At 39.7% G+C, this 20428-nt stretch overlaps 1 protein-coding gene across 5 annotated transcripts in view; it reads left to right on the top strand.

Annotated features, from left to right (window-relative positions):
* PDGFD (platelet derived growth factor D) overlaps positions 1 to 20428 on the top strand; it is a 147101-nt gene that overhangs the window by 102462 nt on the left and 24211 nt on the right. For 4 of the 5 annotated variants that reach the window (XM_030043012.2, XM_030043011.2, XM_030043014.2 and 1 more), the window contains 2 exons: positions 10163 to 10222; positions 14853 to 15054. In XM_030043012.2, the coding sequence (XP_029898872.1) occupies positions 10163 to 10222; positions 14853 to 15054 (262 nt within the window). The remainder of the gene's footprint in view (positions 1 to 10162; positions 10223 to 14852; positions 15055 to 20428) is intronic. The other variant, XM_030043015.2, reaches the window with a different exon arrangement.

Genomic DNA, 20428 nt, shown 5'->3' on the forward strand with positions numbered 1-20428 from the left:
TGGCCAGGAGGGCTATACTAAAACCAGCAGTAAAAACTCAACAGACTTTAGGTTTGGTACATTAAAAATGCTGTCTGGTGTTCAAGAAGGACTCAGAGTTTTTGAACCACAGAGCAAAGTTTTTCTGCTGGAGGGTGCAAGAGCACTCTCCCCCTGTTTTCTCCCCATAAGCCTGCGTTGCTTATGGAGGTGGACAGCCTGAAAACCTGGCCTGCTCAGACTAGCACTGCAAGGCCAGGATGGCATGGGTTTGGTGCCTCCTTGGTGTCTTCATAGATGCAGTATGAAGCTACCTCCTGCAATTTTTATTGATACTGATACCACACCCAAGTAGGTTAAAACTAACTGGCTGTGCCTGTTGTCTGGAGGATACCCATCTTCGGTTTCCAGAGAAGCCGCTTGCACCTACAGACCTCGCGCTCTTCTGAGCACGACCCTGTCCTGCACCTGTGGGAAGGTGGTGAAGACATGGAGGTGTTCACGCAGTGAGGAGAGGCCCCACCTCTGCCCATGGTCCGCTGGGAGGTGGTGGTCTGTGGTGGTGTGGTGTCCATCCCTTTGGTATGGGGAGACCATCTCCCCGCGCCCTGGAGGAGATCTCTGTGTGTGCAGGCATAAGTCACCCTGCGCGCTGTGCCACCATGTCACACTGTAGGTTAGTTTCATGTTTTTCTTCTTTGCTCAGCCCAGGCTCTTGGCAGGAGTTATGAGTCCATGTGTGCCACCAAATAGAGTTTATGGCTTGTACCTTTTTCTCCATTTGCATTCTTCTAAATGAAAGCTTATTTTTCTTTTCTGCCTCTGCTTCTGACCTCTGGTAGTCCCAGCATATTTCTTTGTATTAAATGGTGTTTACAACTTCTTTTTATTTTCTTTTCCCAACTTTTTTTTTTTCCCCAGCTTCAACTTCTGTGACATTTTCCAGGTCATTAGTACAAAACTGAAAAAACCTGTTCCTCTTGATTTTCATTGCTTGAAAAATATTTAGCCTATTGTAATTCTACAGCCATCCTTAGTCTATTTGGTTATGCTTGTATTTAGTCAGAATTTAAATAAAATGTGTCACATACTAATTCTGACCCAGTACACACCTTCCTGGTCCTGAGATAATGGTCTCAGTTTGGTGTTTAGAAGGGTTTCCCAGGCTGGCTTTTGGTAAAATAATCCCAAAACTGATAACATGGTTTAGTGAGATTGTTTACAAAAATGTGGCAAATGTAAGGTGTTTTCTTTTTACCTAGTCTTTGTTCAGTGTTACTTATAATTGATACTTGTAAGAATAATGCATAAGAGAAATGAGAAGTGTGACTGTTCCTAAGGTACTTGTATTTAGTTTTAACAGCAATGGCATTTTTTAGGAATAGATGTGGGGCTGGAAGTCTAGTCTGAATAGGTTTTTTTTCCTTACTCTAGCTGTTTGATGAAACTCAAGTTAAAAGAAATTCCCAGTAAGCAGTACCCCATGCTGTTTGCAATAAATCAACTGCTTTTGATCCCATCAAAAACCTGGAAAAGCTAAGAGAAAATGGTTCTTGTATTCTTCAGAGATTATGTATTCTTTCTATTTTTATGATTATTGTTATCATCTTAGAAAGTTTGTATAGTAGTCCTTTTTTGTTGTCCTAGAAAACGCAATGCCTTCCAGTCAAAGCAGGAGGGTGAACAAATTGTTTTGCTTTGCATTATCTGTGAAACATAACACATGCTCCTGCTGCATGCTTGCTGCAGAATTAAACGGCATCCTCTGGGAGAGAGCTCAAAAACAAATGGATCCTTCACAAAAAATCAATAGGCTGGGATTGCTGCTAGGACAGCTAATGTCCCTTACTGGTACCTTTTTACATTGTGTCCTCAGCTTTGGAATTAAATTTGCTTAGCTCCATTAGAGTTTTTCATTATTATTATTATTCCTCCCATGTTTCTCCTAAATCACATCTGAAAATGTGAGCGTGCATGTCAGAGCACTTAGCAGATCCTCCTGGTAGAACAATGGAAAACTTGGAATATTAAATGAAATTAGGCTGTATTTGTTAATGGTTATTTTCCACTGATTATAGAGTGTGCTTAAATCTATAAAAAATAGGTAAAAACCGAAGTGGAAAGAAGACAGAAAATTAATAGCTTGCTCCTAGGAGGTTTTTTTTCATTAAAATTTTTCCTTCTAACCCTAGTACTGGGGCCTCTCAGTACATTCCCACTTGGTATGAGTCACACCAAGAAGGAGGGCCTGAAATAACCAGCTGTCACTGCCTTCTGTTAACTCTGAAAGACTTTTTTGCCCACCTGGACACTGCCGGGCAAGTGAAGTGTCAGCTTTTTCAGTTTTGCTCGGGGCAGATTCACCTATTACCAGGGAGGCTGCTTCCAAAAACCTGTCAGTCAGCGTGGCAGAAGTTCACCAAAGTCCTCTCAAGGGCACTGGACTCTGACCTGGGAGCGAGTTTTTGGCTCCTGGGGTCACTCCTCCCAAGCTCTTTTTCACCTGGCAGCTCCCCAACACCATTCTGATGCACAGCATCGCACTGACCAGGACCCCTCTTGCTGTCCGCTCCCCACTGCCCTGGAAGAGCTGGCATGGGGCATCACAGGGGGACCAGCAAGCTCTGCAAAATGGGCTGGCACCGTGGCCCCGGTGTGCTTAAACACTGAACCAAGGTGAGCAAGGAGCCCAATTGCCTTCAGCACCATCCACTGTCACTGCCAAGAGATGGGCACTGCAGACCATAAGGCACAGAGTCACTGCTGAAAGCAAGTCTGTCTCTCTATACAATAGTAACATAAAGGGAGCAGCCACAGTCGTAGCTTAACACACCTGGCTTGCATCCCTGGATGTGATAAGGTGAGCCAGTGCTCACAGGGAAACAGCAAATGCAGTGGTAGCCTGTAACATCAACGGCAGGAGAGTGGCCAGGGCAAGTGCCTGCTCGTTAGTCTGACCTAGAAAGCTTACGGGGCACTTATCAGCAGAGAAGGTGGTGAAAGATACAGGAAACTAGAAAAAAACTCCATGTGTCTTTATCAAAGAAGTTCATGCCAGACTGGAGGATAGGCTAGAGGGGAAGGAAATGCTGTATAGCAAATCTAATTGGACTTCAGAGGAGCATCTCACCCAGTGCCACGCAGGAAACAATCACTTACCCTGGAGGAGATGGCAATTAATAAAAGAGCCACGAGGCAGTCAAAGGGGAGGCAGTGTGCTGTAATGCAAAAGGGAGTATCCAGCCAGGGAGAGCTCGCTAATGGGAGTTTCGAAAGGATTGGTCTTATGATCGGTTTTATTTTCAGGGTGTTTTAGGGACCAGAGCACAGCCTCTCAGAGTAGCATTTTAATGGCTTTTGCAGTGCACACAGAGCTGAAGTGCATTGCTCATGAATGAGAAAATCAGAGTATTGGAGAGGAGAACTGGGTGACCTTGAGCACTGGAGAATTGATTTGCAGTGAAAAGCAACAGCCCAAAAAGAGCAAAGAAGTCACTCATGTAGAGATTAATAACAAAAACATTTGCTGTTACATGACATCTCACTGGTTAGCAAAGAGGGGAGAAGAAAGTTTCTGGGTGTACTAGGCATAGGACCAATGATGCGGTAGTTGCATCTTTTCTGGAATACTTTGTACAGTTTTGGTCCCCATAGTACAGAGCAACCACATCTTTCTTGGACTGTGTTCAGGGAACAGCTACAGGACAGTCGGGGGAAAAGAGGACATTTCTTACTGAGGGCCAAGACAACTTGGCTTACTTAGTGTAATAAAACGGATGCTGAGAGGAGATATAACGTCTCTTCAGAAGTACTGCAGGAAGCAAACTTGGGAGAGGAAGAAAAGGACAAAGCTGGCACTTACATAAGTACAATTAAGATAAATTTAGCTTGGAAACAGCCAACCAGTCTGAAGGTTTTGGAAATGACGACCTGGAAGAGCCTCTCAAGTTTTGTGTCCCAATGTTTAATTGTGGAAGTAAAATTTGCCATTCACGTAAAAATGGCAAAGGAGGGATTGCAGAGTATTTACAATGAATGTTATTTGATTTATATTTTGTTTACAATTGCTTAAGTGCAGTATGCACCAGAGTGGGTATTAGCAAATGAAATCCCTTGCACATGGAGATATAAGCACAGGCCTCTGTGATAAATAGAAGAATTAAAGGTAATGCCCAATTTGCACAGCATGGCAGTGAAGTCCTGTGCACTCTCTTGCAGGTATGTGCATCAAAGGGGGTGTTCATGGGCAGTGTAGTGTTAGATGACATCTGATTTTTCAAAGGCATAGCTATTGTCTTGTTTGAACAAATATTATCTGGCTTTTTAGAGAGATCATTTAAATGTCAGTGTCTTGGGCACTCTAATAATACACACCCAGCAATGCCTAATTCCAAAACTAGATGAAGGATGAAGAAAACTATTGACCAAATGTAACTGTTATTAAATATATTTTTCTGCTTCAGTTTTACTTCAATTTTCATAAATAAATGTATCAAACTGCAGTTAACCTAAAATATTATTACAACTTTAAACTTTTGAAATTTTAAGTATCTTGTTCTTCCTGCTCAATTATAGCTAGTAAATGTGTCAGAACAAATCAAGAGTGATTTTATATGTCATTTTGCACTAGTATTAACTTAGTCATAACTGATAAGGTTGTGGCTACTGATATGTAGTGGCAACTGGGCTTCAGAAGCTCAATTTATGTCTTTTTTTAAAGGGCAAGAATCATACTATCACATTTGGGATCAGACACTTTGGTAGCTGTCTCACCTTTTGTTACTGACTTTAAAATAGTGGTGTCATGGATGGCCTGCCTTTTAGGATGACACCAAAACATAGAAAACAAAATTCAGTATGGGTAAAGTTATTTGTTCATTTCTTATCTGTTCCAGTAATAGTTGCCTTCAGTGGTAAAATTTGCTTGTACTTCCAGTTTGAATATTACTGCCTTCAGATTACAGCCACCTGATTTTGTTGAATGTTTGCACTGCTACATAAAAGAGCTTGCTGACGTTGGTAACGGCCTCTTGTAGCTAACTACAGGTTATTATCTGGAGAGACAAGGTTAAGTTACCTCTAATCTTCTTGAAAGACACTGGCCTCCATTTAGTGTTTCATTGCAAGGCATGATTTCCAGATTATGAATAATCATTGTTGCATGGTTTCCAAATTCAGCATCTTCTATTTTAAAGCCTGCTCACCAGAACTGAACAGAGCAGTGGTTTGGCCATTACTGTAGGTAAGAAAAATGCAGCCTCTGACTTCCTAGTGAGTAGCCTTTGGTAGGAAAATAGGTATCTTTCAGCATCCTTAGGAGAAGTGGTAATAAATACCATTCCGATATGGATATGAAAATGAAACCTAACAATGTGATGGATTGAAAGTATGGTAAAAGAAAAAGATATTTCAAAGTGTACGTCTCTATGCTTTTATTGATCTTTAACAATAGAAATTGGAGTGTACTAAAACACTACATGAGAAATTATAAATAATCAGTGGAAGTATACAAGCTTTAGCATTTATCACAGCATTTTTTGGAATGGAACTGACTTTTCTTTTGCCTTTTACTTACCTAACACCTTTGCTGTTACACGGTGTGTTCTGAGTTTGGGGTGTATTTGCTTGATATACCTGTCACTTTGTGTATAAAATGTAATATTTATAAATTCAATGATCAGAGAAAACATTGGTACTATTGCTTGTTACAGGGAAAAAAAGAAATACCTTATTTCTAGATTATTGTAATTATTATTACTAACTACAAGTGGAAGTTTATCTGCTTATCAGCTACCTGTCGAAACAACGCTGAATGCAATAGATGCATGTTGACTATTGTTCAAAAATAGTTATCACTGAGTTTCCTTTTCTTAATTTAAATGTTAGGATAATTTCATCTCTTCTTCAAGTTGTAATTTACCCTAGATTTTCCTTAGAGACTTTCCACTGTCCTACTCCATAATGTTTATGTTCTAGTGAGAGATCCCGACTTCTTTTTGTTTCTGTACTGGACCTCTTTGAATATGCCCCATTTCACCCCTGATTTGCTTTTGCAGAATCTGCTCTGTGCCTCAGCACATCCCTTAGCCCTGTTCTTCTGCAAATTTCTAGAAGCTGCTTCTCTTTTATAGCTATGGCATCTAAATACCACAAATGAGGTGACCACAGACAGAGTCCAACACTTTCAGCTTTTCTGTGTTAATTTTTCCTTAGTTTGTTTCTTTCTTCCTCTTTCTCATGTTTACTTGCCCCAAGGACATGCCTGCATTTTTACCTTTCCCTCCCTCAGTTCTCTCCTACTCCCATGACAAAGTCACAGTAGAGAAGGTTGCTCCTTCACGGGAGGACCTTATTAAACTGGTAGACCCTAAACATCAGTCTAGGATGCTGTCTGGGCTTTTCTTTACCACAACTCTTTTGTGAACCTTTCCCACACCCTGAAGTGGAGAGCGTCACCTCAGCTTTTATTAGCCATAGCTTATAGTTGTTTTGGCAGATAAACAATCTTTGACCAAATCTAATCCAATCACCCCAGAGACCTGCAGATTAGGAGAAACAGTTTAGAGAGGAGCTTATAGACATATGGAGGTGCTTCTTTTCACTGGAGAGAGCTGCCTGTGTGTTGTGCCCATCCTGTGGCGATTATTGCCTCTCCCAGGCATCATGCCTCATAGATGTCAAGCACTAAGCTGACAAAAGACTGGCCTACAGTGAGAAAGTATGTAAGAAATGAAGAATCACAGAAATGTTAGAAAGTGCTTCTTGCTTTTAATTTGAGGACCAGGCAGTAATTCAGCATGGCTGGGAGGACTAACATGTTTGCCGTATTTGTGGTACAGCAAAGTGAGTCATGGACAATATGCTTCTCAAACTGGCGAGCTTCCCAGCCTCATCCCTGGTGTGTCTTCCTGATGCCTCCCTGTTCCTACTGCCCCTGCCAAACCCCATGGCTTGAGCCCAGCAGAGCCTGTGCTGCTGCAGGTCATGGACCCCCAGGCTACAAACCATCTTCCTCAGCAACCAGTGCTATTGGGCTCTGCAGTCTCATATATCCTTGATAGCAGTGATTTTGCCTCATGATCTCCGCTCGTGAAAGCCCTAGGTGAAACAAAGAGTATTCCCCATGACTCTGTGTCACTTACTGGAGATGAGTGGTGCGAGACAGGCTATAGACAAAGTCAGTCTGTGAAGGAGAGAGTAGTTTATCTTTGTCTGAAACAGAGCCAAGAACAATATATCCATGTCCTTACATATCTAACTCTAAGGACTGACTCAGGATATGTCTTGCTGAAGTGTAATTTTGGAAGTTGAGGTATGGAAGTCGATTTTCTTCAATAAAAGTAGCTGCTATCAGAAGGTGATGGGTAGCCCTGTTGTTTTGCCTGTATTTTTGCTGCTTGTAGAACAGTTAATGCAATACTTTGCCGAAGTCTCATGTGATGTTGTTATGTTACCATGACACACATACGAAAATAAAAGCACTGTTGTCAGGGTGATGTAGCCAGATTATTACCACCCTGTTTTTCCAGTTTTCAGCTAAAAAATATGTAATATTTTTTTATGTTTTAACTAAAAGTTTTAATGTCATTTTAAGTAATGAAGAAAACAATAGCCAAGTGATCATATGCAAATTCACATAAACAAGGTAGTGTGAATTGAACAGATAGCACTGAAAATAGATTTGTCCTTCAGGTTCTGCTAGGGACAATGGTGAGAATGGAGGAGAGGGTTTTGTAATGATGAGAACCACTTTGATATTATTACTTGAAATAGCTGCAAGCAGAAGCCATAGATAATAATAATCTTCAAACTGTAGAGGTTGAAAGCTCCAAGAAGCCAAGAATGACTGCAGCTGCCTTGAGTAATGGTGGAACAAAGCCATATAGTTGTGAAAAGTTTATGCAGATGAAATATAATCAGAGTCAAAATGTGCAGTCATTGGGTTTGAGATCCAAGAAGCAGGTGGTACACATGTCTTTCTCAGGGTTTTGGAGGGGTTCCCTGGCATCAACCATCTCAAAGAATCATAGACTAAAGATGCGGTTTTGATATCTACAATTAGATAACACAAGGGGACCGTCACTTCAAACACAAAATTATTCCTTGTCCACAGTCTTCTCCAGACATTCAATGAGGCAGATTGTTTCTGTTTCAAAATAATGCCTCAGAACTCAATGCCACTTTTTTTGGAAGTGCTAAATGGAAGCTAATGACAGAGAGGAAATTATTTCCAAGTTTTGCAACTGGCAACCATTACCAGAGGATCCATGAGCTTTTCAAATCCATTTTTATGTACTTTAAATCGTGACTTGTCAAGAACTGGGCAACCAAATGTGTAGAGAATGTGGCCAAGGTAGCCCACTGCTCCTGAATTATTTATGACCTGATCATAGCATTTGCAGATCTCTTTACTGTTTATAAAAAAAATCTGCATTAAAAATTTCACCAATAATATTTTGCTTCTGTATTCCTAGAAGAAAATGGCTACTTCAGTTATTAATTTTTTAATAGCCCTGCAGTTTCAGTGGTCACTTAGGGACACTACAGTGTGATAGCGTTTCTTAACTTCTACTGATCTTAAGTACTGAAGAAATCACTAAAGTTTTGCTTCCTGAAATTTGAGAGAAAATAACATTTTAAGGAAGAAGAAACAGTAACAATATTGAGTAAACAATTTTGTGACTTTTGAGACACTTGACTGTTTTTCTATAGCAAATGAAAAACATTAAATTACCACGTATATTGAGTCTGGATCTGAAAGTGGCTCTGTTCCTTCGTGACTAAAGGAGAATTTTACTGACGAATTAGCATATTATGTGATCAATTTTCTCTTTTCCATTCCTAAGAAATAATTGAATATATGCATATATGTATGGTCCAATGCAGCATGGACTCTAGAGAGCATCAGCTGAGCAGCTACCCTTCCATTTTCACTTTCAGTTGCCAACTTAAAAAATGTGTAGCAGATACTGAGTCAGTGTAAATGGTGAGCCCAGGCATTAATCCATCTTCTTTAAATCCTTTCATTATAAATTCTGTTATTAGAAATTAAAAACTTGGTATGCTGTCACTTCAGTCCACTTTCCTTACCTGCCTATTCATGCTGTTCATTAGCTATTCACTGCATATGTGTGTTTATTAACCATTCTGTAATGCTGCCTTTTTTTCCATTTTTCATGGTTTAATTATTCCAGTTGGAAATTAGTAAAACTGTCAAAAGATTAAAGAAATGGCTTCTTCATTATTTAAGTAATGATTGCCCATCACTGGTCAGACATGTGGATTGGGATTCGGGTGACCTCATATCAATATCTACAATTTTGACATCTGTGTCTAAGCAGGTCCTCGCAGGCTCACTTTATAGACAACTGAGAGAAAAAAGCATTTTTAGGATGCAGTGTCATCCCAAATTAAGCTTCTAAAATAGATGAGATGATTTGCACCCTAAAATTGCTAGTTTTAGTTGACTGTAAATGGAAACAAGAGCGACTAGCTTATATGTTTGCTTTGTAGATGTCCAAAGGTAGATGAGATGAATCCCATCCCTGTGCTCAAATTAATCATAAATGCCCAGAGGTTTTGTGTGATGACTCTTCTAATGTGAATGTACTGTGCCTGCGTTTTTTGATGTAAAGGACATAGTGCCATTCAGTGCTCTGCACAGATGATCAAGTCCTGTTCAGCACAAGCACCAAAAGCAGTACAGTCATGTTAGGACTACATTTCAAATGGATTAGATTACCCTGCTTTTCACCTTGGCTAAGTAGTACCAGGGTATTAGCATGTCCACATTCTTTCCAGAATGGATCAGTTTTGGGGACAGCATTAATACTCCGATTGTAGACATACAGAATTGGTGTTTAATGTTTATGTTGGAAGATAAATGTAATAGCCTTGACCAGATTAGGTCCTGCTATGCAAAGCAGCGTATATCATATTACAAATAATAATAATACCTATTCTTGCCCCAGCAAGCTCACAAGGAGCTAGTTTATAAACAATGAAAAGGGAGGAACCTGAATGGAAGTAGTATTATTTAGGAATGACACATGGCAATGGCCTTTTGCATTAAAGAGGGTTGAAAAATGTGACAGATGTTGAATGCTGAAACATACTTTAGATTCTGCAGTTAATTTAGGACATTGCCTTAGTGGTGATTTTTACTGTGGGTTTTTCCCCTTAGGATGATTTCCAACATGCAGCCTCAGAAACCAACTGGGAGTCAGTCACAAGCTCTGTCTCAGTAAGTAATTTGTTACTATTTTGCCCATGGATGGGTTGATAGGATGGTTTGAATCCAACTCACTGAAATGGCACCTGCACAGAGGAACCATGTATTCACCTTTGGCAGAGGATGAAATAAGTGTTTATCCAACCCATACTGGAGTCAACCAGTGTGTTTTTAAGGATAAAAGTTTCAGGATATGCCATCAGCTGTTGTAACCACATGAGATAGCCATTGGGAAACTTTTCTTGCTTTCAAACTCATCCTGCCAAGATGAAAATACAAGATATAAACTCCTTACCATTTTCAGTTGTAAAATATCTCGACGTAAATAGAAGACTATACTTAAAACAGGCTGGCAGGAAAATGGATCTAGCTTTTCATTGTCAATACTGAGATTTTTTTTAAGTGTTTGTAATAAAATCTTCTACCTGAAGTCTCCATATTCAGCAGTGAAATGTGACGGGGCGGGGGAAAAATAAGGAAAACAAGTAATCCAGTATAAAATTCAATTTTTCTCTTCATTACATTTGATTTGTGTCATTGGCCAAAAATCCATCCCCTCTTTCATTTCCCAAGTTAAATGCTGGGGAGTGGCAATGTAGCATCAGAATTTGTAATATGGGCAGTCCTCTTCTGTGCACTCTGCTGGCTGGTCAGCACCATGTCCCAGCTCTTGTAAACTCTTAAAACACATGAGATGAGGACAAGTGCTCAAAGCAGACTTGAGACCAATGTTTGGAGCATTCATGGAAGAGGGTTTAGTGATGGCATATTTGTTAAAGTGGCTGCCAGGAGTTGCCAGTGGAGGAGCAGTAAATAAAATACAGGTAAATTCTACTGGTTAGTGTCCAAGCCAGGGAGTGAGAGAAAATTCTGTATTGCCAAAATTGGAAGAAGTTAAGCCAATCTCGCTCGTGTTTGCCTCTGAGTTTGCAAATGACACTTTTCCTTCATGATACAATGCATTGGTAGCCTTGAACTAATTGTGCTGGAAGTCCTGAGTAGTAATGTTAGCAGGGCTGAAATCCACTGGATGTGCCAAGCAGGAGATGCTAAAACACTGTTTTACTGAAAGACATAAACTCATTTTTCATTCTAATATGGTGTTGCAAAAAAAAAAAATCTATGTGATAGAGTATTTTGTTTAAAAATATGGTAGGCTGATGTTTAAAAATGTAAGCCTAGGGCTCCCTCATCAGGTAACTATGAAAATGAGACCTAGTATGTGGTAAACACCATGTTAGTTATCCTCCTTAACATTTTAAGATACACAATACACCAAACAATAATCCAGTATTCTTTTTGTATTGAAAAATAAAAGTTTTTTTATCTTTCACATCTATTTGTTTCTGAAAAGTTGTTGTTAATGTGTTACAGGTAGGGAAGTTCAGTACAAATATTACAGGTAGCAAGCTGATGCCCGAGGTCACATGGAGACCTACAGCTAAACCAGAAGGAGAACCCCAGTTTCATTGGGTTTTGCCATGCCATCCCCTGTCTAATAAAACATACCTTCTTCCACCGGGCATGCATTGCACCCACTAGCCCTCTCTTATCCTCAGAGAAAGTAAGGTGGAGAGGTTGAGTAATTTTTCCCAAAGGCACCAATGAAAAAGTCTGAGGATATTCACATTCTTCAGGAGAGAGAGGTTCAGGGATCCTGCTATGGTCCTGAGGGACGGAAGGGCAAACTCAGACCTGTCAGTTGCCGACAAGCTGGCATACTGTTCTGCTGATACTCAGTTAACGTGGCAGATCTAAGTTTTGCCCCTCAAACCTATGGGCAACCCAAAGATTCATTTTAGGATCTGGATACATTACAACTCTCAGAATGAAAATTTGAGAGTGAGCAAATTCTTTCTTCCATGTCTGAGGTCATATCACAGAGTCATATTTTGGGGTTTTTTCCTCAGAAAACAAAGACCAATACTTCTGCCCTTAACCCAGCATGACAAACCCAGGAAAAAAGGAAACAAAATTCACGCCTTATTAGGTTAGTTTCCATTAGTTGTGAAGTAATGTTATGACCAACAAACAACTGTGATGCACGTTGAACTCCCTGTCAGCTTCACAGTACAGATAGAAAATAGAAAATAACAGGGGAACAGAAATTAAGGGTAAGAGCACTGACAAAAAAAAGATACCTTTGTATCGCATGAAATGAAAAATGCGTTCAGAGCTTTTAAGAAACGTAGAAGAGGTACATAACATGGAAGATCTTTGCTCTTCATTGCTTCTTGCATTTCACTCTTCCTCTTGCCCTCTCTTTGGATGCGATCTCAGAAGCCAGATTACGACAAGTGCAAGCTCTTCTAAAGCTAGCGCCTTGTTCCTGGCAGGTCAAAAGAGAAGCAGTTGGGTTGGCAGCTTTGAAGTTGCTTTTGGGCCTGTCACATGATGTCCCTGCCAGCAGGTTATCTGAGCTGTTGAAATAATTCCTCCTGACTTGGCTGTCACTGAGAAAAAGTTAAGCTTTCTTCTGTGTGTGAACGAGGTTGCACAAATCTCTTGAGTAGGAACTTTTATACGAAAAGACAATGGGGAATTCCTGCTGCTTGTATGAGTTTGAAATGCCCTGCAAATTCACAACCTGACCTGTAGTTCTGTAAGGAAATGCACAGTTGAACACATGAAGAAAAATTTTGCATCATCTAAGCCACACACCTATGGCCTGATTTTTATGCTGCTGTTTCTTCAGCAGCCTTGCACCATCTCCCTCACTTTTGAAAGGCAGTCGGGGACTGACATTTCCCTGTTGGGCTGCAGTCACAGATGACTCCTCAGTAAGCAAGTAGCATTTGGGTGCATTTTTCTTTTGTAACCTTGAAGACTGTGTTAGCACACTGCACAATACCCACCCGCAGCACAGTCTCTCCTCCAGCACTGTTTTAGATAACAATGCTGTGTTCACTTTGCTGGTGTGAGCTTTTCAACTCCTGCCGCTCCCATCTCTCTGATGGTCTCTATTCCAAGCCACTTAGAAGTCAGGAGAGATGCTTTGAGGTACGCCTTCTCTCTTAGTGGGTCATGAATTTTTACAGCCATCTGTACTATGTCTTATTTAGCACTGCATTGTAGAGGCATTGCAGTCACAAGTGGGCCCTCTGAAACTTCTTGTGCTGTTCATTATAAGCAATAAAGCACAGCTATGCTTTCTTCACCCCACTATTGTAATGTTTTCTTATTTCTCCTCTTTCTTGTTTTGAATAATTTGGACTGTTATTAGTTTCAGCAAACATATGCAGTAAAATATCAAGGATTGTTACTTTTGTGATATAACTTACTGTTAAAGACAACTGTTTTATTTTAAAAGACATATATGCTTTAAAACTATTTTGGTAAGCATTGAAGGACACAATCCTGCAAACAAGTGAGTAACTTTACTCAAATGAGTTGACCTTCCCATTACTACCCAACCAAGTGAAGTTAATCACAAAGATTAATAGTTTAACATATGCATTTACTTGGGAGATGAGGCAAAAAAATTATTTTGGGGAGCCATTAATTTTAAATGGCATATTTCTGCTACATTACTTCAGAGCTGGGTTTCATGAGAGGAGAGGATTTCTAGGGTTTTTCCTCCAATGTTTTAACTTCTAAGACCAAAATCCAAACAACTCGTGTGCTATATTATGCTTCTCATTGGACAAAATCAGGTATTTTGATTGTGGTCCTTTATAAAGTAACAGATCTGCATTAATAGTTTTTCTTGCACATATTTTACACATACTATTAGCCTTTGTGCTTGGACAAGGGAAAAATTGTGATACTAAATAATTATTAATAAAAATGTTTAAAGTCCTCTCCAGTAAAAATGAAATTTCTACAATCTTTCTGTCAAAGTCCAGTTGTGCCACAAGTTCAGCGGGAACCATGTACGCTCAGAGAACGGTACCTGGCCCTTCCTGGTGGGAAATAATATTCCATTTGATATTGTGATATAATTGTGAGGATATCACTATGTTGGTAATCCCAATATTCATTGTTACATTGCTGAGATCCAAATATCACATTTTTTCTTGTTTGCTCAGTAACTTGTATTTTTGGTAAAAGAGCAGGACAATTGGCATTCATCGGTGTTTCACAATACATTGAATTCTTGGGAATAAAGGGCCATCTTTTCAAGTCTTTAACCAAGCCAAATTTGTTGTCCAAATTGACAGGGAAAGAAAGACAGTCTAGTGGACTTGTTGCCTTTGTCTTTCTCTGCTGTGTTTTCTGATCTGCCTATTACGGATTTACCAGCAGAGCTGGCAGAGCTGTGAAGGCACCAGCCCAGCACTACAAGGCACTTCTGTTCTATGGTCATGTCCACCACAGTCATTTCAAAAGACATTTCCATTACATCTTTGTATATGTGCACACCGTCATCCCGTTTGGGTGTGCATGTTGACAGTCCAGCAGTGGCAGTGCTTCCACTCCCTGCACCTCCTCCAGGATTTGCTTGGGAGTTCCTTGGTGTTTCTTCTCCTTGCAAAAAGAAAACACAGGCGTAACAAAGCCTGGCCCAGCTAAGGACTTCAAAAGATGGCCCAAAGTAGCTGTTTCAGTCAATAATGAGACAAGTTTCTCAGTAACTGTTTTCAGTTGTTCTAAGTGGTGCTGTAACTTATTCCAAGTACACTGAGATGTATGTCACTCTTAGGGGGTATCCTATCCCTCTCCATCAGTGACTGACCCTACGCTCACAGCGGAAGCACTGGATCAGACCATTGCTGCATTTGACACGGTGGAGGATCTGCTCAAACACTTTAACCCGGACTCCTGGCAAGAAGATCTCGAGAATTTGTACACAGACAGTGGCCACCATTATCGAGGCAGGAGCTACCATGACAGGAAGTCCAAAGGTAGGAAAAGACACTATATACACACTTTGGGGCAAGACCAGGATATTCCTTCACTCCTCATAGAAATGTCCATTGGTCAGGTATTAGATTCTGGTGCCCGTGTTCCTGTTGGAGTCACAGGGCAAGGTACCACCTATTAAAACCAGGGATAAGTCATTTAATCCTTAACCATTTTCTGACTGAGTAGAATCTCGCCTGAGAAATCAGACTGAAAACTGCCCATTGTCATGATGAATTCACAAATACAAACATAGGCCCATGTGTAAAGGACAGATGGTTCTCAGCTTCACTCTCTTAAAGCCCTTGCTTTGTGTGTAAGGCATGGGGCTCCTAATTACCTGCACTATCATCCTCCTTTAAATACCCTGCTTAGGGATTGTTCTCTGTTGAGTGAGGAATAATCACTTTTATCACATTGTGCTTAGGGAAGCATCTGGTGCAGACACCTGTATGTGCAGCTGTTTTTTTAGGATGTGAACATCTCACTTTTTCATTATGTTGGTGGGGAACGTTATTATGGTTTAACATTGTTGTCTGTAATTGAGCAAAGCACATGTTTCTGGGTTATGTTTCTTGTTTCCTTCTGTTAGTTCAAATCATCCACCAAATGGTAAAGCAAAGGGATGTTAAGCTAGCAGTACAAACCCATAATGATAAAGAAACACTATTTAAAAGAGACAGTCATGCTCTGGGGTAACCATGCACTGAAGGGCCTGATAAAATTGCCCTTTGTGTGCAAGTACAGATCTAGGAGGTGTGTTGGGGTTCTCCAGGATGGCAATTGCTGTAGTTTTCACAGAAGATCTGAAGTGAAATATTTTATTTGAGTTGTCTTGCTAATATTGTCTTCCATTTCCAACTTATGTATTCATGTGCATTCTTCTTTATAACTTTAAAATCATAATGCCCAAATCATAGTTCTGATTCTGTGCAATCTACCATTTATTTGCATCTCAAATCCCATCCCCCGCTATGTTAAGCATGGGAGAGAGGATTTTAATTCTGTGTTTGTAACTTACTTGTTATCAAATGATGAAGCTTTGATCTTAAAAAGGATATATAGGCTGCATCTGTATGAGGGCAAATAGTATCAAGGAGTGTTCCCAGGCCCTGAAATCCAATCACCATATTGCTAAATTGTCAGCCTGGTCTCTGCTTAGTTTTGGCCTAAGCCAAGTGTCATTCTCCCAGGTCATTGCTGGGCGTGAACCAGGAGTTGGCAGAGGCCAGCTGCCATTCCTGGTGGGTAGTTTACATGTGGCCACCTTGTCTTGGAGAGTAAGAGATAAATGGTAGGGATGTGGGCTGTCCCGTGGCTGTTGACCTTTGTGCAGGAGAATAACCTCAAGCACATACAATGTATTAGTAAATGCGCAGCCAACTTGGCGTACAGTTTCCAAGACATGTTGGCCGTCTCTGATTTTGGGCTCAGCACTTCAAAGGAATCTGCGATAAAGCCCTGAGCACCCATCCAGTGAAAACTGAACCCCTTTTCTTTGTTCCCTTTTGGCACATCAGAAATTTCAGGCAACCACAACAGCCCATGTTTTGTGAAAAACATCACCTGACTGCCACTGCGTCACTTCTGAGATCAGTTTGATCTCATTTAGGGGTCTGTGAAATGTGATCTGTGTCCCCCTTATTCCCAGGCTGGATTGGGCACCAATAGACATGTATACAAAAGAAATAAAGGGTCTGTTTTGATTTTAATAGAAGCTGATTAGAAACCTGGATCCCGTACTGGTTCTGCTCTCCAGTTTTCATTTGATTCTCAGATCATATTTGGCCTAGTACCCCATATATTTAAATGACCATGTATATATAAAATAGCATTTGCTTCTTTATTGATGCTGATCATGTAGGCTAGAGGTATCAGTCTATCTGGTAGTGCTCGGAAAATTCAGATGCATAAAGGTTTCTCCATTTCGTGTAAATGTAATTCAGCTTCTTGTGTAACAAAACACTATAAAAAAACATAAAGAGTTTTCCCATTATTATTATTTTAACACTTGATTTATTTTAATAGGACTTTTTTGTTGTTCTGGTTACAGGAATAAGAAAAAAGGTTTTATAACAGTTTTTCTTTTGTCTTCAAACTAAAGGCCAAATTCCCTGACTGTTAGCAGCCCTCTGGACAAAAGTACCTCACCACAATCAAATCCTTAAAAAAATTCAGTTAAGAATTTTTATTTAGTCATAAACTTCTGACAAGATTAAAGGCTTGTTCTTGGATGATGTCAGGGGTAGGGAATAACTTTAACGAGTACTTAAATTAGAAATGCTTGGTGGCTTTTAAACACAGACTCTGTGGATCTCTGAAGAATGTTTAGAGGCACTGGGATGACCTTGTAGCAAAGAGAGCAATAGATTATATCATCATTTATCTCAGATATCTATCTGTTTCTGCTTCCAGCTTGGGTTTTATTTTTTATCCTTAGTTAGAACAGCCCTGAGGCAGATAAGAACAATTTGATGTAATCTCTGCCTATCTTTCACAGCATTTTCAGAACATGTCATATAAATGGTATAAATGAATCACTAATGATTTCGCTCCTATCCAACTCTCTGCCCATACCAAATTGTGCCACAAAATTGAGCGTAAGAGGCAGTGTTGCTGAATACCAATTCTGATAACAGGGATATGTGATAAATGATATTTAAATGGTATGTTTTCTTAATTTGACAATCAATAATCTACAAAGATAAGGATCAGGGTCAAGGAAATAAGAAGTACAGTATTATAGCATAGCTGAAACTCACAGAATCACAGGATAGATGAAGTGGGAAGGCTTCTCAGGAATTTGTCTAGTCCAACCCCCCTGCTCAAGACAGGGTCACCAACAGCAGGTTGCTTGGGACCATGTCCAGTCAGGTTTTGAATATCTCCAAGGATGGAGACTGCACAACCTCTCTGGACAACCTGTGTTTGACCACCCCCTGGACAAACAAAAAAAAAAAAGTTTGGGTTTTTTTAACGTTTAAGTAGGTTTTCCTGTGTTACAGTTTGAGTCCAGTACCTCTTGTCCTTTCAACAAAGACTCTGGCTCCACCTTCTTTACTCCCTCCCTTCATGTATTTATACACATCAATATACACATATACAGATCAATCCCTCCCTGGATACCTCCTGCAAGAACCTTAAAGATGAAGAGTGTGTTCATTACATCTAGATGTATGATAACTCCATTCCATCTACAAAATCTGATCTCACACCTCAACAACACTGATGCAACTCATTGAGTTAAATGCATTTCTATTTACACTATTGAAGTGAGATACTGGTATGAGGTGTGTCTCGCTAATAACCACATGAAGTTTGAAATTTAATTCTACATGGGATTAGTGAGGTTTGCTGTTAACCACTCCAGTAAAAGTTGACTATAGAATTGCAGTGAAACCCAGACTGGCAGAAAAGGGCAGAAAAGAAGGGGGAAGACACGCATTCACATTTTCAAAATCCTTAAATGAGAGGCCTTGTATAAGGTATAAACTGCAGTGTACACCTCCTACATGGAAATATGACAAGTAGATGTTTCAAATAACCTTGCGGCAGTTGTAAATATACTCAAAACAGTTTGCTAGCCATTGCTGCATTTTAGAAACTCTGAAAGTATGAATATTCAGCCTTAAGCTTATCCTAGACTCTTAGGAAAAAAGCAGGTCATACCAAATAAAGTATATCCTTTAAAATAATTCCTTTTGCATTGCTGTAATATGTTGTAGTGTCATAATAATTTGGCTATTAGAAATATAAAACATCTCTAAAAGGATATCACTGGTTATTGGGTTATTTAATACTGTTCTTAGCAAGAACACAGGTAGATATAAAAAAGAAAACAGCCATACTCTATGAATTATGTTGAACTTCTACACAAATAGGTTTCTCTCTAAAAGAATAATAAGAAGCTTTCAGATGTGTTTGAAGGAAACCTCTTCATCCTACAGTTTAAATTTTTGAAAGCATCAATGTGTCTGCTTGATAATATTAGAAGAGCTCCTCAGAGGTACTGTTGTAAACAGTTCCAACCATCAGTTAAACATTAACTTTTCCCACATGCTTGTTTGCATTTATCTTTTGTTGTTCACTCTAAAGTTTTACATCCTATTGAAAAAGGCTTTATAATTTTAAAAAGACCTCTGCCTGTGAATTGGCTTGTGTACAAATGAAGAAAGAAAGGAGGAAAAAAAGTTCACTGTTTCTCATCGTAGAAGTAGATCCAAATGTCTAGGGGATGGTACCTACAGAAAGGGGTCATCTTTGAAAAGGAATGGGTTTTGGGTTTGGGGTTTTTTTTGTACACATGTAGATAGATACATTCTGGTAATTAACAAGACTACACATGCCTCTGAGCTCATTTTCTTTGTTGGAAATGGTATGCAAGAAGCCTTTGGCTATCAGAAGAAATTAATCAGGTGGGTCATTCTTGCAATAACATCTGTCTGCAATGACAGCTTTACAAGTTAAATAAATAAACACTTGCTGGCATAGCCACACTGCTCTCTAGGAGAGTAGTGAGATGAGACCACAAGTCCTCATGGAATGTTTCTGCTGTCTATTGCCGAACAGGTTTCCAAGATCAGGCAAGTTTTGCCATGTCCTTAACAATAGTTCTTAATTGTCACTACTTACAATGGTCTAGCAAGAAGTTAAAATTTTAACTCAGGAATGTAATTTCTCAGGGGTTTGCAAACAGTGGCAAATAAATTACTGCAAATGTCCATGTACTCTTCCTTGAAAGGTCCTGGGATGGCTGCCAGCAAGTTTCAGTGCACCAGACAGGGAGAGAGTGCAGGCATCACAAATGCTGAATGACTGCTCATTCGCAGCAAATGTGAATGTTCCAAGTATATGGAATACCTTCTCAAATAGCTGCTAATTTAAAGTATTCCTTGTGCTTAAAAAACAGGGTATTTCTTCCCCCCTTCTTCAGTTCAGAACCAAGTTGCCTGTTGCATGCAAACTACACACATTCATTCATTTCACAGTCTAATTCAGATCTATATCCATACTCTTCCCCCTCTGTGACAAATGAGATTTTCCCTCATGCTTTATGTGACATTATTGTCGGTCACTGCAGTGAAAGCTTTTCTTATTAAACCCTTCTTTAAAATGCTAGTGAAACTTGCAGCATATTATTTATTACTGGAATAAGCTGTTAAATTACATTGATTTCAATGAAGCTATGTCCATTTATGACACTGATAGTTTGGCCTGCTTTTGCTACTTGACCCATACCACAGCTGATAATTGGTTTGCCAGTCTATAATAAGCCTGTATATTGTGAACCTTGTTTCATGTGGACAGTTATAATCCCACTGAAATTCTGATCTCTCATTCCTCTAAAATAATAGTTGCTGTATCGAGGAGGTTTGT

This window comes from Aquila chrysaetos, chromosome 19 (genome assembly GCF_900496995.4).
Source record: "Aquila chrysaetos chrysaetos chromosome 19, bAquChr1.4, whole genome shotgun sequence".
Taxonomy (NCBI): domain Eukaryota; kingdom Metazoa; phylum Chordata; class Aves; order Accipitriformes; family Accipitridae; genus Aquila; species Aquila chrysaetos.